Source organism: Sciurus carolinensis, chromosome 6 (genome assembly GCF_902686445.1).
Source record: "Sciurus carolinensis chromosome 6, mSciCar1.2, whole genome shotgun sequence".
Taxonomy (NCBI): Eukaryota; Metazoa; Chordata; class Mammalia; order Rodentia; family Sciuridae; genus Sciurus; species Sciurus carolinensis.
In genome coordinates this window covers 60544912-60558216 of record NC_062218.1, presented here as the reverse complement: position 1 = coordinate 60558216, position 13305 = coordinate 60544912, and the positions used below count along the sequence as shown (strand labels likewise).

Here is a 13305-nt window from a genome sequence, read left to right as displayed (position 1 = left end):
ATGGTCATCCTGGATGCTTCCTGTGTTTGTGGTCCTACCTTCTCATCCTGCCTCCAAGGTCCCTACATCTTAGGGTGTAGGTGTGGATTGCTATTGGTGAGCAGATGCAGTGTCTTTTATTAGCAGTTTCAAAGATGTTCTGTTCTTTTCCTGGTTCATGCATCATGTTCTTGAGAGCCTCTGATTGTTGTGACCTGCAGAAACAGTCAAGGATTAGTGAAAGGTACAGCTTTGGCTCCCTTACCCCTGGGTTTCTCTGACTTCGCTCCCTGTCATTCTGGAACAGTGACTCTCTATTCTCCCAACAGTTTTCACCCACCCTGTCTTTCCCAACCTTCTAAGCTCTCAATCAAGTTCTTTATTGTGATTTTTGTCTTTTTGTTGTGTATTTGCAGTCTCAAATAGTTTTCAGTAATTTTTTTTCTCCTTCATTTCTTAGGCTCTTGAGCAAGAAGCAAGGCCAGAGGAAAGACCAACTATGCCCTCCCGAGCTACAGAAACTGAAGAAGGTATGCATGCTCCTGCCCTATTAGGTATCCTGGAAAAGTACCAGGACTAACTAGCTAACTAGTCTGTTGAAGTGCATGGTGAAATGGCATGAACTAAGGGACTCAGAGGCAAGAGCTGGGGTTACTGGTGATTACAAAGCCCCTGGGTTCTCTGATAGTACCTAACGCAGGTTATTATTTGTTTCCCATTTTATTCAACTAATGCTTATTGAGTGTCTTTGTAAGCCCTTGACTGGGTCTTCACATTCTTGATCTTCTGGGCATTCTCTGGACACACATAGATTGCTTATATCTTACTATCAATTGCTTTCCTTTTGCTTCATACTTTAGTTAGGGTATTATGTTGATTTTGATTTTTTGAAATTTTATGTGAAGATGGGTTATATATGTGTGGAGAAGTAGATTGGTGTTATCTGTTAATTTAATTCCAGGATAGTGAAGGAAAATGGCAAAAATTCTGTCTGTTCATTTATTCAGTCCTTCCCTCCATCATTTGTTCTTTGGCTTATTTAACCTTTGTGGAGCTTCTCTTCTAGGTTAGGCCAGTGCTTGTTGGCACAAGGGGTGGGCAGCACCACGGGAGTTTAGAGGTAAGGGCCTGGGGCCCTGGATGCTCCTCAAGGTACAGGCGGTCCTGCCAAGAGTTGCCCTGTACAGCTGATTCCAAGACTAAATGCACAGTTCTAGTGGCAGGAGTTCACACAGGGAGATATTTTATAATTCATTACCACTACACCATTCCACATCATAGCTCACAGAATATTCTGATCCTACCCTTGTACATAGGACCAATTCACCTGCAGGAACACCATCATTCTTCAATTTCTCCAACTTGGCAATTATGGGGGTATGTGATCCTTCCTGGAATTCATGTACTTCCCCCTTTTCCCTATACACTTAAATCTGGTCGGTTAGTAAGTCTTAGAAATAAGCATAAGTTTTTATCTAGGAAATATTCTTATTTCTGTTTTTTGCATATTCCTGTATTTTTTGTCTGGAATGAATTCTGATTTCCAGAGAGATTCCTGTAGTTGCAAAAGTTTGACCACATCATTGTCTTCCAAAGCAGCTAAGGAGAATGTTTTGTATGTTGAAGTACATTATATCTTATTATCAGTTGCTTTCTTTTTTTTTTTGCATTTAATTTTTAATTTTTAAATTTGTTCTAATTTGTTGTACATGACAGTAGAATGCATTTATACATTTTGAAAGATCATACTTAAAGGGAGTGTAATTTCTCATTTTTCTGATTGTACATATTGTAGGATCACATCAGTTATGCAGTCATATATACATGAGATAATAATGTCTGTTTCACTCTACTATCTTTCCTTTTGCTTCATACTTTGGTTAGGGTATCATGTTGATTTTTATTTTTTGAAATGTCATGTGAAGATCAGTTTATTTGTATTTGGAGAGCTGGAGTTGTGCTACCTCTTAATTTTATTTCAGGATAGTGAAGGAACATATGTTCATGTAAAGGGACGTTGGTCTGATAGGATTGAGAATCTCCATGTTAGATGCTGTGATTTGTGAGGAAAAACAGGGCAATGTCCTTATTCCCACCCTACCAATGCTAACAGTTAATACCTTTGATCCTTCTTTTAATTGACAACACAGGATTCAGTATTTGTCATAGAGCATAATCTTAATCTCTTTGCACCATGTTTGTTCAAAAGTAGTCCCAGAGAAGGAGTATTTATGGCGAGTTGCTGGAAGTCTGTGTGTCCTGTCCATGTTGCCCCTGCTCCTGGGTCAAGCCTGATCAGCTGAGCTTCCTACCTAACCTACATCCTTGGGACCCTGTGGAGTTGCCCTTTTTGTGGGTGGTGCTGCTGGCTGTGTTGGGAAGTTACAGGGGAACTATCTGCCCAAGAAGTTGGTGGGTTATTTCATGCTTTATACTTCAAGACTGACAGGAGAAACTTCTTTCTGGTCTATCGTGGGGAATGCTGGCTTTCCCTTAGTACTTGACCCAGTTTTATTGCTGTAACTATAACTGATCAAGTTTCTTTCTTCTCGTTGGCTGGTACTAGCCATGGAGCTGTCTCTGGCCTGACAATTGCAAATGCCTAGGGCACTGCTGATTGCATTTTATGTTGTCCTTATTTTTAAAAAAAATTTTTTGATTTGTTTTAATTAGTTACACATGACAGTAGAATGCACTTTGATACATCTTATATAATAGAGTATAATTTCTCATTCTTCCGGTTATATACATGATGTAGAATTGTATAGTTACATATTACATGGGGTAATAATGTCTGTTTCACTCTACGATCCTTCCTACCCCCATACCCCCTCACCTCCCTTCACTCCCCTCTACCTAATCTAAAGTAACTCTATTCTTCCCTAGCCATAACCCCCCCCCCCCACATTGTGAATTAGCAATTCACAGAGAAAACATTCAGCTTTTGGTTTGGGGGGATTGGCTTATTTTGCTTAGCATGATATATTTAAGCCTCCACTTTTGCTTTTTTTTTTTTTTAAGTCAACTTCTGACTTTTTTTTTTATCATCTTGTATAGCTTTCTTCCACTGTATCCTCCTTTAAACTAATTTAGGGGGAAAAATATTAAATAAGTATTAAATTCCAAGTTCTTGTGTTTAAGGGGCTTCCAGTTTGGGGTGGGGTGAGAAAACACACTCTCTCAGGAGAGTATAATTGCTCCAGGAGTCATTTGCAGATCACACTGTTGAGTATACTGCAGACTTGACAGTGGATGGATCCGGGAACGCTTCCTGGAAGAAGTGACCCTGGAGCTGTGAACTAATGGAGGGAAGGGTGTTCCAGACAGTGAAAATACGTGCACTATGGAGTCCTGACCAGAGGATGCATCAGGGGAAGTGCTGCTCATTTTTCAGTCCTGGAAGTATAGTGATGTGTATGTGTGTGTGTGTGTGTGTGTGTGTGTGTGTGTATATGTGTGTGTGTATGTATGTGTGTGTGTGTGTGTGTGTGTGTGTGTGTGTACATGCACATCTGTGTGTAGTGGTGGTGGTGATACCAGGAATGCAGGCATGAGAAGCAGGCAGATTGGCAGGACAGATACAAGAGGCCAGGAGTAGGAGCTCCTCCCCGACCACTCTAGAGCTGTTAGAAACAATCAGATTAGATTATTATTTTAGAATGGCCAATCTGGAGGGAGTGTAGAGAATAGATTTGCAGAGCCAAGTGGAAAGCTGGGAACAGCCAGGGGTCTGCTGAAAGGAATGCAGCAGAGGGGCTGTACCACAGCTGTGCAATGAGCTGGGAGAGGTGGAGACAGGTGAGTCCTGTCCTGAAGGTGCAGGGTCTGATTGGGGCCAGGAGTGAGGGAGAAGTATAATTCCTCCATTCCTGGGTAGTCTGTAGGTGGGATAGGCCTTATAGGACACAAAATTGTCCAAAAATGTGCTCAGTTTTGGACAGGTTGAGTTTGATGAAACTGTGGGGCAATCAAGTAAAGAGGACTGCAGTCACCAAATTAAAAGAATTTTTGTAGAAACCCAGTCTCTCTAGTTCCATATTAATAATGTGTGTATTTTGTAGTACTTCTAGATACATTTTTGTATTTATCTACCCAAATATTAGAAACTGTATTCACATTCCAGCAGAGGGCAGTATTCAGCTAACATGAAAATGTCAGTTTTTGTCCATTCAGGAGCCCAACAGAGAGAAAAAAGCATTTTTTTTTTTTTTTTTTTTTGGTGGTGCTGGGGATTGAACCCAGGGCCTTTCTGCATGCAAGGCAAGTACTATGCCAACTAAGCTATATCCCCAGCCCCAAAACAAAGTATTTTGAGCATAATAACTTTCTTCCTTTTTCTCTTAACCATAAAGTAAATTTTTTGAGATCTACTAGAAGATTTTTTAAATAAATTGTGCTTTTCTATGCCTTTTGGGGAAATGTGTGGATGAGGGAGGCTCTGAGCTTGCATTTGTAGCTGTTGTAGGTTATAATAACTTTAGCCTGGAAATTAACTCTTCTGCCTTTGAGTGTAATGAATGATTTTATTATTATTCCTATGAACCAATTACATTTCATAATTTCAGGATTATAATTATGCTTCTAGAATGATAGGAAGCTATCCTGAATGAATTAAATGGGCCCCAAAGTCATCTCATTTTTAATATGCTCAGATTAATAGACTAATTATTAGTATTTATTAATCCAAAAACTGACTCTGTTTTTTCCATTGCTTTCTTCTCATTGTTTGATCTCTCCACCCTAGGAATTCCTAAAGAGCATTGTACAGAACACCACTCAGAAGATGTTCTGAAAGATTTTTTTGCCAAATAAATAGAAAATGCTGTATATGAAACCCCACATTGGAGATGCAGAATGCATTTAGTGTTTCATAGGTTCTAGGAAGTGATGAGTCAGGAAACCCACACAACCTTGTTTGACCTAGAGGCCATTGATCCAAACACAACACACAATCTGGGAGGACAGGGTTCCTGTAGGCTCCTTTATCTACCCATCCATGCAGTAAATATCTGAGTGCCCACCTTGTATCCAGTATTGTTCTAGGCACTGGTGATACAGCAGTAACCAAAAAAAAAAAAAAAAAAAGTGAAGAAAGAAAACCCTGCTCTCAAAGAGTTTTCTTTTAATAATTTCCCTCAAGCATTTGTTAGTAGCTGCCCTGGGCATGTAGCTGTGAGCTGAATGAAGTGTGCACACTGGAGCAGACATACCAGCAGTTCTTGGGAGGGACATTTCTGGGAGTCAGGAATCATTTTTTCTCATTTTATGTGTGAGGAAGTGGCAGCACCCATAGGTTATGTAACTTGTCTGAGGTGACACAACTTGCCCAGGCTGTCACAAGTCAGGTCAGGAGTCTACCCTCTTACATACAATGCTACAATCTCCCAACCACCTCTGTGTAACAGAGGATGTATCCGTTTAGTGTTTGGACTGCTGGTCTAGAATTTTCTCTAGCATTTGTGTGATGGAAAAAGTGTAAACATCAGAATCACTGCTTGGCAGTGAGCTCTATTCCAGATGGTAATCTGTCTCAAGTCCTGATGATGGCAGATTTGTGACCCACATGCACGGGCTCGTCTAGATGACACATACCTGCAACAAGCAGGCGCTGCTAAAGCCTCAGCTCTGCCACAAACTGGATTTTCAGAACTATGGAAATTACCCTGCTGTGTTTGCTTTTGTAGAAAATGGTGGGTGGTGGTGGAGGTAAAGGTGGGGGTGTCATTTAGTACTTCATAGTAAGACCATAATGTAAACATACAGATAAAGCACCTTGTTCAGTATCTAATGAGGTCGATGCTTAGCATGTGATGTCTACAAGCACAACACCTGCCTATAGTGAGTTCAGTGGCAAAGCCATATGTTTTGAGATATCAACATGTGACTATTATATGACTCGAGGTAAATAGTTTTTTTGCCTGGACATTCTTTAGATGGCGATGTGGCTTTTCCCCGAGTGCTTTTATTTGTGAGATATGGAGGGGGTTGCATGGTGGGATTCTTGTTATTTCCTAGGAGGCATTGGGAAGACAAGAGTGTTTTTATTCACACATAGTTTCCTTCCCAAGATTTCTCAATTTTAATGCTCTAGCTCAGGGCTTTTAGAACTATTGCATTGGTTCAACTGTTTTATCAAGATATAGGTTCTTTAAGCCAGGACAGCTGGGGATTGAGGGGATTGAAAGCACCAATTTGAAAACATTTCTGCAGGATGATTACTCAGTTGGTAACACAACCATACCTAACCCTTAACTGGAATATCTATCCAAGGCCTTGACTAGTGTCATTCACCTACAAGTAGGGCATTTTGGTATTTTTGACATAATTTAAAAAGTCAGGCACAAAAAGATAAATGCCACATCTTTTCAGTCATAGATGGAAGTAAAAAAAAAATGACCTCATAGAAGAAGAGAGTAGAACAGTGATTATTACTAGATGTTAGGAAGGGGAGAGGAGAGGAGCTAGAGGGAGGTTGGATGACAGCATCAATATACAGTTACATTCGGGTGTGGTAGTGCACACCTGTAATTCCAGTGGCTTGGTGTAGGTTCAGGCAGGAGGATCATGAGTTCAAAGCCAGTCTCAGCAACTTAGTGAGGCCTTGAGCACCTCAATGAGAACCTGTCTCAAAATAAAGTATAAAAAAGGGGTGGGGATGTGGCTTAGTGGTTAAGAGCCTCTGGGTTTAATCCCTGGTACCAAAGAAAATACACACACACACACACACACACAGTTATATAGGAGGAATCAATTCTGTGTTCTATAGCACAGCACACTGTAATTTACAACGTATATTTTATAAACACTAGAATTCATAGCCTCCAAAAATAAGGAAATAATGGAAATGATAATTATCCTGATCTGATCATTACACAGTGTATCTGTCTATCAAATTACCATATTGTACCCTTGCAGTACAATATGTCAATTTAAAAAAATTTAAATTTTTTTTTAAATACACAGAGACCATATTTCCCAGCACCAGGAAATGATTTGTAGTTATTTCTTTCATTTTACAGAGCAATTCAGGCTTTTCCAAATTTTCTTTAGAGACTGATTTTGTCAGTCCTTTTCACCTAAAAAGAACAACTTTCAATGTTAAAGGACCAAGGATAATATTATAATAATATCAGCATGTTCTCACACAAAAGCCCAAATTCTCCTTCTCATTGCCCAATTCATCACAGAATTAAAGGCTCAAACTTTGAGTAGTAGAGAACTTGAGAGATCATTCAGTTGAACCACTGGATTTGTGAGCTCCGGGCTCAGAGGCTCCTCAGAACTCACCTAGAGGCAACAAAGTCAGCTCACATCTGCTATGGAACCTTTCTTCCAGCTGGGTCAAATTAGCAGGCTGGAGAGTCAGTTAAGGATTCTAATGGAGTTGAAATGAGCTTAACTTGAAAATGTAGCTAAACATTTTCTTGAACTGCACTAGAATCTAAGCTTGAAGTCTTAGGGACAAAAGTAATTTTTAAATAAAATTAAATTTTATTTATATCTTTGTATTTTTGAAAGATAACTTGCCTCATCTTATTTAATACTTGTTTAAATTAGGAAAATTATGCTCTTGCTTCACTTTGAAATATAATGACTTGGAGCTTCTGCTTAATTGAGAACTATAACCAAATTTGGGGGCAGCAGGTATCTTTTTGTTCCCCACAACTGATTTTTTTTAAAATTTGAGATTTAATGGGGCAAGAGTGTGTAGATGTAAACATCTATGTAAGAATACATTAAACACACAGAACTGGGTATAGTGGTACATGCCTGTAATCCCAGTGACCAGGGAGGCTGGGGCAGGAAAATTGCAAGTTTGAGGTCAACCTCAGCAACTTAGATAGGCCCTTGACAACTTAGTGAGACCCTGTCTCAAAAAATAAAAAAGGGCTGAGGATGTCACTCAGTGGTTAAGCACCCCTGTGTTCAATTCCTGGCACACAAATATATATATATATATATATATATATATATATATATATATATATTTATATATTTATATATATATTAAACAGAATTATCCTATGATCCAACAAGTATACTCCTAGGTATACATTCAAGAGAAATGAAAACATATCTACACAAAAACTTGTACATGAATATTCACAGCAGCATTGTTCATGATCAACATAAAGCAGAAACAACTCAAATGTCCATCAGCTGAGGTATTAATAAACAAAATGTGGTATATAGAGAGAGGGGTTGGGGGAGATAACAAAATACTATTTGTCAGCAAAAAAGAATGAAGTACTGATACAGTACTACAGCATGAACAAATCTTGAATCCATCATGCCAAGTGAAAGAAGACAATCGCAAAAGATCTCATATTGTGATTCCATTTATATGGAATGTTCAGGATAAATCCATTGAGATAGAAAGTAGATTAGTGTCTGTCTCAGGCTGGGCTGCAGGAGGTGTGTGGTGTGTGGTTGGGCAGATAGGAGATAATGGACATGGGGTTTCTTGTGGTGATGAGAATGTTCTATAATGAATTGTAATGATGTGACAAAACTCTGAATATACTAAAACCAATTGAAGTGCATGTGTTAAATGGGTAAATTGTATGGCCTGTGAATTATATCTCAATAAAACTGGTTTCTATATTTCTATAGAAATAATTTTTGTATTTATATAAAATAATTTTTATATATGATTAGGATTCGTCTTGTCCTTCTCTAAACCTATAGGAGGGGTACATTTCAAAGTTTCTTTTAATGGTGGTTATATTGATATTTTTTCAAAGTTCTTTTAAAGTTTTCTTCTAACAATTTATTGTTGAAAAAGTATTGAAAGTATTTTAAATTAAAAACCTTATTTTAGAAAGATATCTTTTTAATGTCTTTAATTTTTTAAAATTTTTATTTGTTCTAATTTGTTGTACATGACAGTGAAATGAATTTATACATTTTGATAGATCATATACAAATGCAGTGTAATCTCTCTTTGCTCTGATTATATAAATTGTGGGATCACATCAGTCATGCAGTTATATTTGTACATGAGGTAATAATGTCTGTTTCATCCCCATACTTACCGTCTTTCAGAAATAATGTAGTTTAAGTATAAAAACTACACTCTAAAAGAGCACAGTTTGGAGTTCCTCCAGGGCAAGAATTTCTGTTCTCGTCTTGATAGCTTTTCCAAGGCTGTAGTTCAGTAGGGACGGGTGGAGCATGTGAAGTTAACTGGAATGTTGGGGTTTTTAAATGAACAAAGCTCATTTTGATATTTCTATAGATAAATGCCTTATCATTTCTCCCAGTGCATATTTATCCTGGGCAGGCAAAACGAAAGTGTTCATTAGTACTCTCACTTTTGGAGAAAAGTCCCCAGTATGTGCTAAGCAGGAGATGCAAGAGTTGAACCAAAATCAATTAGAATGCTGAAACAAAAGTTCAAGTGTTCTAATAGTTGCTGGATTGGGAGCGTTTGTTCCCTTTGCCATTTTGGTTCTCTGTCAGTTGTGAATTGGGCATGCACAGTAGGGCGAAACGTAGCAATACGGAGGTGAAGTGCTTCTTATGAGGCACCAAGGGACTGACAGCTGGAAGGTGGCAGAGTGCAAAGAGAAGGCATCTCTCCGATCACTAGTAAAATAGTTCTAGTTGTAATAAAACAGTGCTGGCATTGAAAGTTGAGTTGGTCATTGAAAAAGTAAGCAACTTTCCCCTCCCTGTTCTGCTGTGCAGCTTGCCTGACGGATCTACCACATCTTGTCAGCTGTATATATTTTGGGTCACATAGGTGTTGTGTTGGTATGGGAGAGACGAATTTATTTATTTGGCACCTAGTATGTGCCAAGCTGGAGATACAAATGTTGGGCCAAAATCAATTTGGTCCCAGCCCTCCTGGAATTCATAGCCTATTGGGAGAAAATGAGTCATTCAAAGACCATGAACTACTCCCTGTGTATTGCCAGGGGGGTCCATGGGGCCCGCTGTAAACACTCTCAGGGCGTGTGTGTGTGTGTGTGTGTGTGTGTGTGTGTGTGTGTGTGTGTGTGTTTGGCATTCGTGGGGTGAGTAGAGCAAACGGAGAGCATGACCCTTGTTTTCCAGCTGTGTTGCTGATGCTCTTCTGCAGATCCAAGCCAGGCGTGGACTTGGTTGTGTACAGTTGAACCTGAGGGTAGGGCAGGGCAGCATTGGTGGTCTGACTGGCTTTGAGTAGGATTCATCTCACCCTCCTTCCTGGGAAAAGAGTCGGATGGCACAGCCAAATAGCAATTAAAGGAAAATGTAGAGCGTTCTGTGTCTTTGGTGTAAGCTTTTTTGTTGCCTAAGCTTAGACTCTACTTCCATTTTGCAAAAGGAGAGAGTAAAACTTGTGGACAGAGTTGAGATCTTTTTTAGTCAAATCTGCTTCTTAATGAGACATTGATATTAATCTTGCAGCTACTTAAACCTGATTTTAAAAAACCCTGTTTGCTAATGCTGTGTCACTAGCGAACATAAGTACTAGATTATCTCTTGTTCTATTATAATTTGGCAATAAAAAAACATGTTTATCAAGTTTGGTAAGTCTGATTTAGAGGGGTAATCCTTCCTTCTGGGTGGGCCTCCAAGGCAAGATTAATAGGTCTTGAAAACAGAATAGCTAGAGTTACTGATATCATTATCTGCTGAAGGTTGCTATAGCAATGAGTGGTTTGATTGCACTGTGCAATTGGTGGTTACTTGGGTTGTTGTAAATGGATCCCACTAATTTAGCAGAAACTCTCCTGGAGTAATTTAATTAAACCCTGGTAAAATGAGTGCCAAATTCTTTGAAAGCTCAAAGATATAGTTCTGTTTAGTCCCAGATTAATTAAAGGTATATGTTATTTTCCTGAATCTGTACATTGTCACAAAAGTCTGTAAAAATAATTTTAGTATAGAGACTATAAATTTGAAAGTTATTCTTAAAATGAAGTATAGTATATTTTATTGTGAAAATTTGTCTGCTTTAATATAGTTTGTAGCATTTGTTTTAAAATGAAAAATAATTCACAATTGACTATAAGAAAAAAACATGTAGGCACAGCAATGCTCAATGATCAGCACATCAGCTTTTTGGAGTGGGGGAGGGGAGAAAGCTGAATCTAAACTACCAGATGTGAACATATCCTTTGATACTGCAAACTAGATTATAGATGATATCGTCTTTTCCATAAACAACCTGGAATAAATGTGTACTATTCTGAATAAATACTATCTAATGGAATTCTTCAGAAATGCAGTGTAATGTCACTTATTTAGGAGCTTATGGTATGAGATGGCTTTAAAGAAATATCCTATGATGGGCAACATCATAGGATAGACTCTCAATGTCTAATGCATATATGTCTGTTGAAACTTTGGTTCTGGCTATCCTTACCCTCTTCTTTTTAACACCTTGGAGTTAATCTCTACTTCAGTTTTTATAGTGTGGGTATATGAGTTTCAAAGTCAAACCCCTGCTGTGTACCTATAATGTGGCAAATGCCATTCTAGGTACTTCACATTAATATTCTGCTTCTGCGCAGTGGAATGAAAAACTTTAATCTTGTGTTTTGGGTTTTGGCACTTAAAAGCAGGCTCTCTTTTTTTTAAAAGATGAGAATGTTTTAATTACATTAAATATATTTCTCCACTAAATATTTAGGGATGTAACTACTATGGATCAAGCTGTTAGGCATTGTACATATAAAAACAAAGAACAAGTTGTAGCCTCAGACATTAATAATATTAAAATAAATTTTATAATATTTTTAAAAGTTCTATAAAAATACAGGTAAGGAACAATTATGAAGCCAAGAGGTATTGAAACAATTCCAAGAAAAGGTAAAACATAACATAGACTCATAGGACGAGGAAGAATTTAGCTGGACAGGAAAAATGTTTCAGGAAAAATAAAATTCTTCCTAAAGCTCATCTAATTTCTGAAATTTCTGCAACAATATCTCTTTTCAGGATCTTAAGTCATTCACTGAAATTATATTCAAATCCTACCTTAAAACATTTTTTCTAGTCAAGTAACAAAAAAGTTCATAATTCATCCAAAGCATAACCACACCCAAATTAAGTAAAAAGCAGCCTTTTTGAAGGGTGAAGAAGATGGCCCATTTTGACCGTATGTCTCTGGCAGTGTCTTTCATGCAGACGTTACTCTGCTGCCACCTGGAGGTCTTGTGTGGGATGTGCATTTAAAGGCTGACGGAACCTGGGTAACATGAGCTGTCCAGGCTTGGGTCAACCACAGCCCTATCCCTGGAATTCCTTCCCTATTGAGAGTTGTTCTCATAGCCACATAAAATTGAGGTTATTACTTCTTTATTTCTTATCACGGAAGCTAATGTATATTATGAATTCAAGAGCGATATACTCTTTTGTAGTGTAAGTGTAGTATTGCTTGATATAAAACAAATTTAAAATTTTTGTTAAGCATATTTTTTTCATGGTACTAGGGACTGAACCCATTGGCACTCTTACCACTGAGCTATATCCCCGACCCTTTGTAGTTTTTATTTTGAAACAGGATCTCATTAACTCGCCCAGGCTGTCCTCAAAATTGCGATTCTCCTGCCTTAACCTCCTGAGTAAATGTGATTACAGGCATGCATCAGCACGCCCAGCTGTAAAGCAGATTAAAAAAAAAAAAAAAAACACGTGATAAGTGGAATTGTGGCTTTCTGCTTCATCCTTGCCTCATTACTTGTTACTCCACCTTTGTCATTTATCACCCTTATTATTTATGACTTGTCATGGAGAGTCATGTAAATGAAGCTCCATATCCCTTTTCCAAACAGAAACATGAATGAAAACTCCTAGCTGTAGGAAGAGCTTGAGTAAGTCCACTTGGAGGTTTGAGGCACTTGGGAACTGAAATTAATAAGAGTAGTAGAGTAGGGAAAGTCTAGTTAATACATTTTCTAGGAAAACTGTTGGTGTTTCACCAGGATTCGAATCTAGTAGGACTGTGGGGACCAGAAGGTGAGATTCCAGAAAAGAGCCTGGGGCTTCACAATGTTGTATATTCATATAAATTCAGATTAAAGGTTTTCAGCCATCTGCCCTTGCTAGGGATGTCAACACTTATTTTCCCCAGGCCCAAACATGCTCCTGGTGGTTATTTCGACAGTAGTGCCTCTTGTTTCCCGGCAACTGAGTATTTGGGTAGAGAACCAATCAGGCAAGCCACAGAGAGAAATGTCCCTTTAAGTGGACCTTCCTGTTCATCCCAGAACATCCTGACCACCACTGTTTCCAGGAAAACCTTTACAGAGAGAAGACACCTGGGGTGCCTGGGACTGGTCACCGCTCAGCTCAACTCAGCCTGGCCCTGGCTGGCTGAGGCTGGAGCTGGGG

The 13305-nt window shown here is 38.6% G+C and overlaps 1 protein-coding gene across 4 annotated transcripts in view; it reads left to right on the top strand.

The window, feature by feature from the left end:
- Arhgef28 (Rho guanine nucleotide exchange factor 28) overlaps window positions 1–13305 on the top strand; it is a 309587-nt gene that overhangs the window by 151972 nt on the left and 144310 nt on the right. For all 4 annotated transcript variants that reach the window (XM_047556977.1, XM_047556976.1, XM_047556975.1 and 1 more), the window contains one exon: window positions 440–509. In XM_047556977.1, coding sequence (XP_047412933.1) covers window positions 440–509 — 70 coding nt within the window. The remainder of the gene's footprint in view (window positions 1–439; window positions 510–13305) is intronic.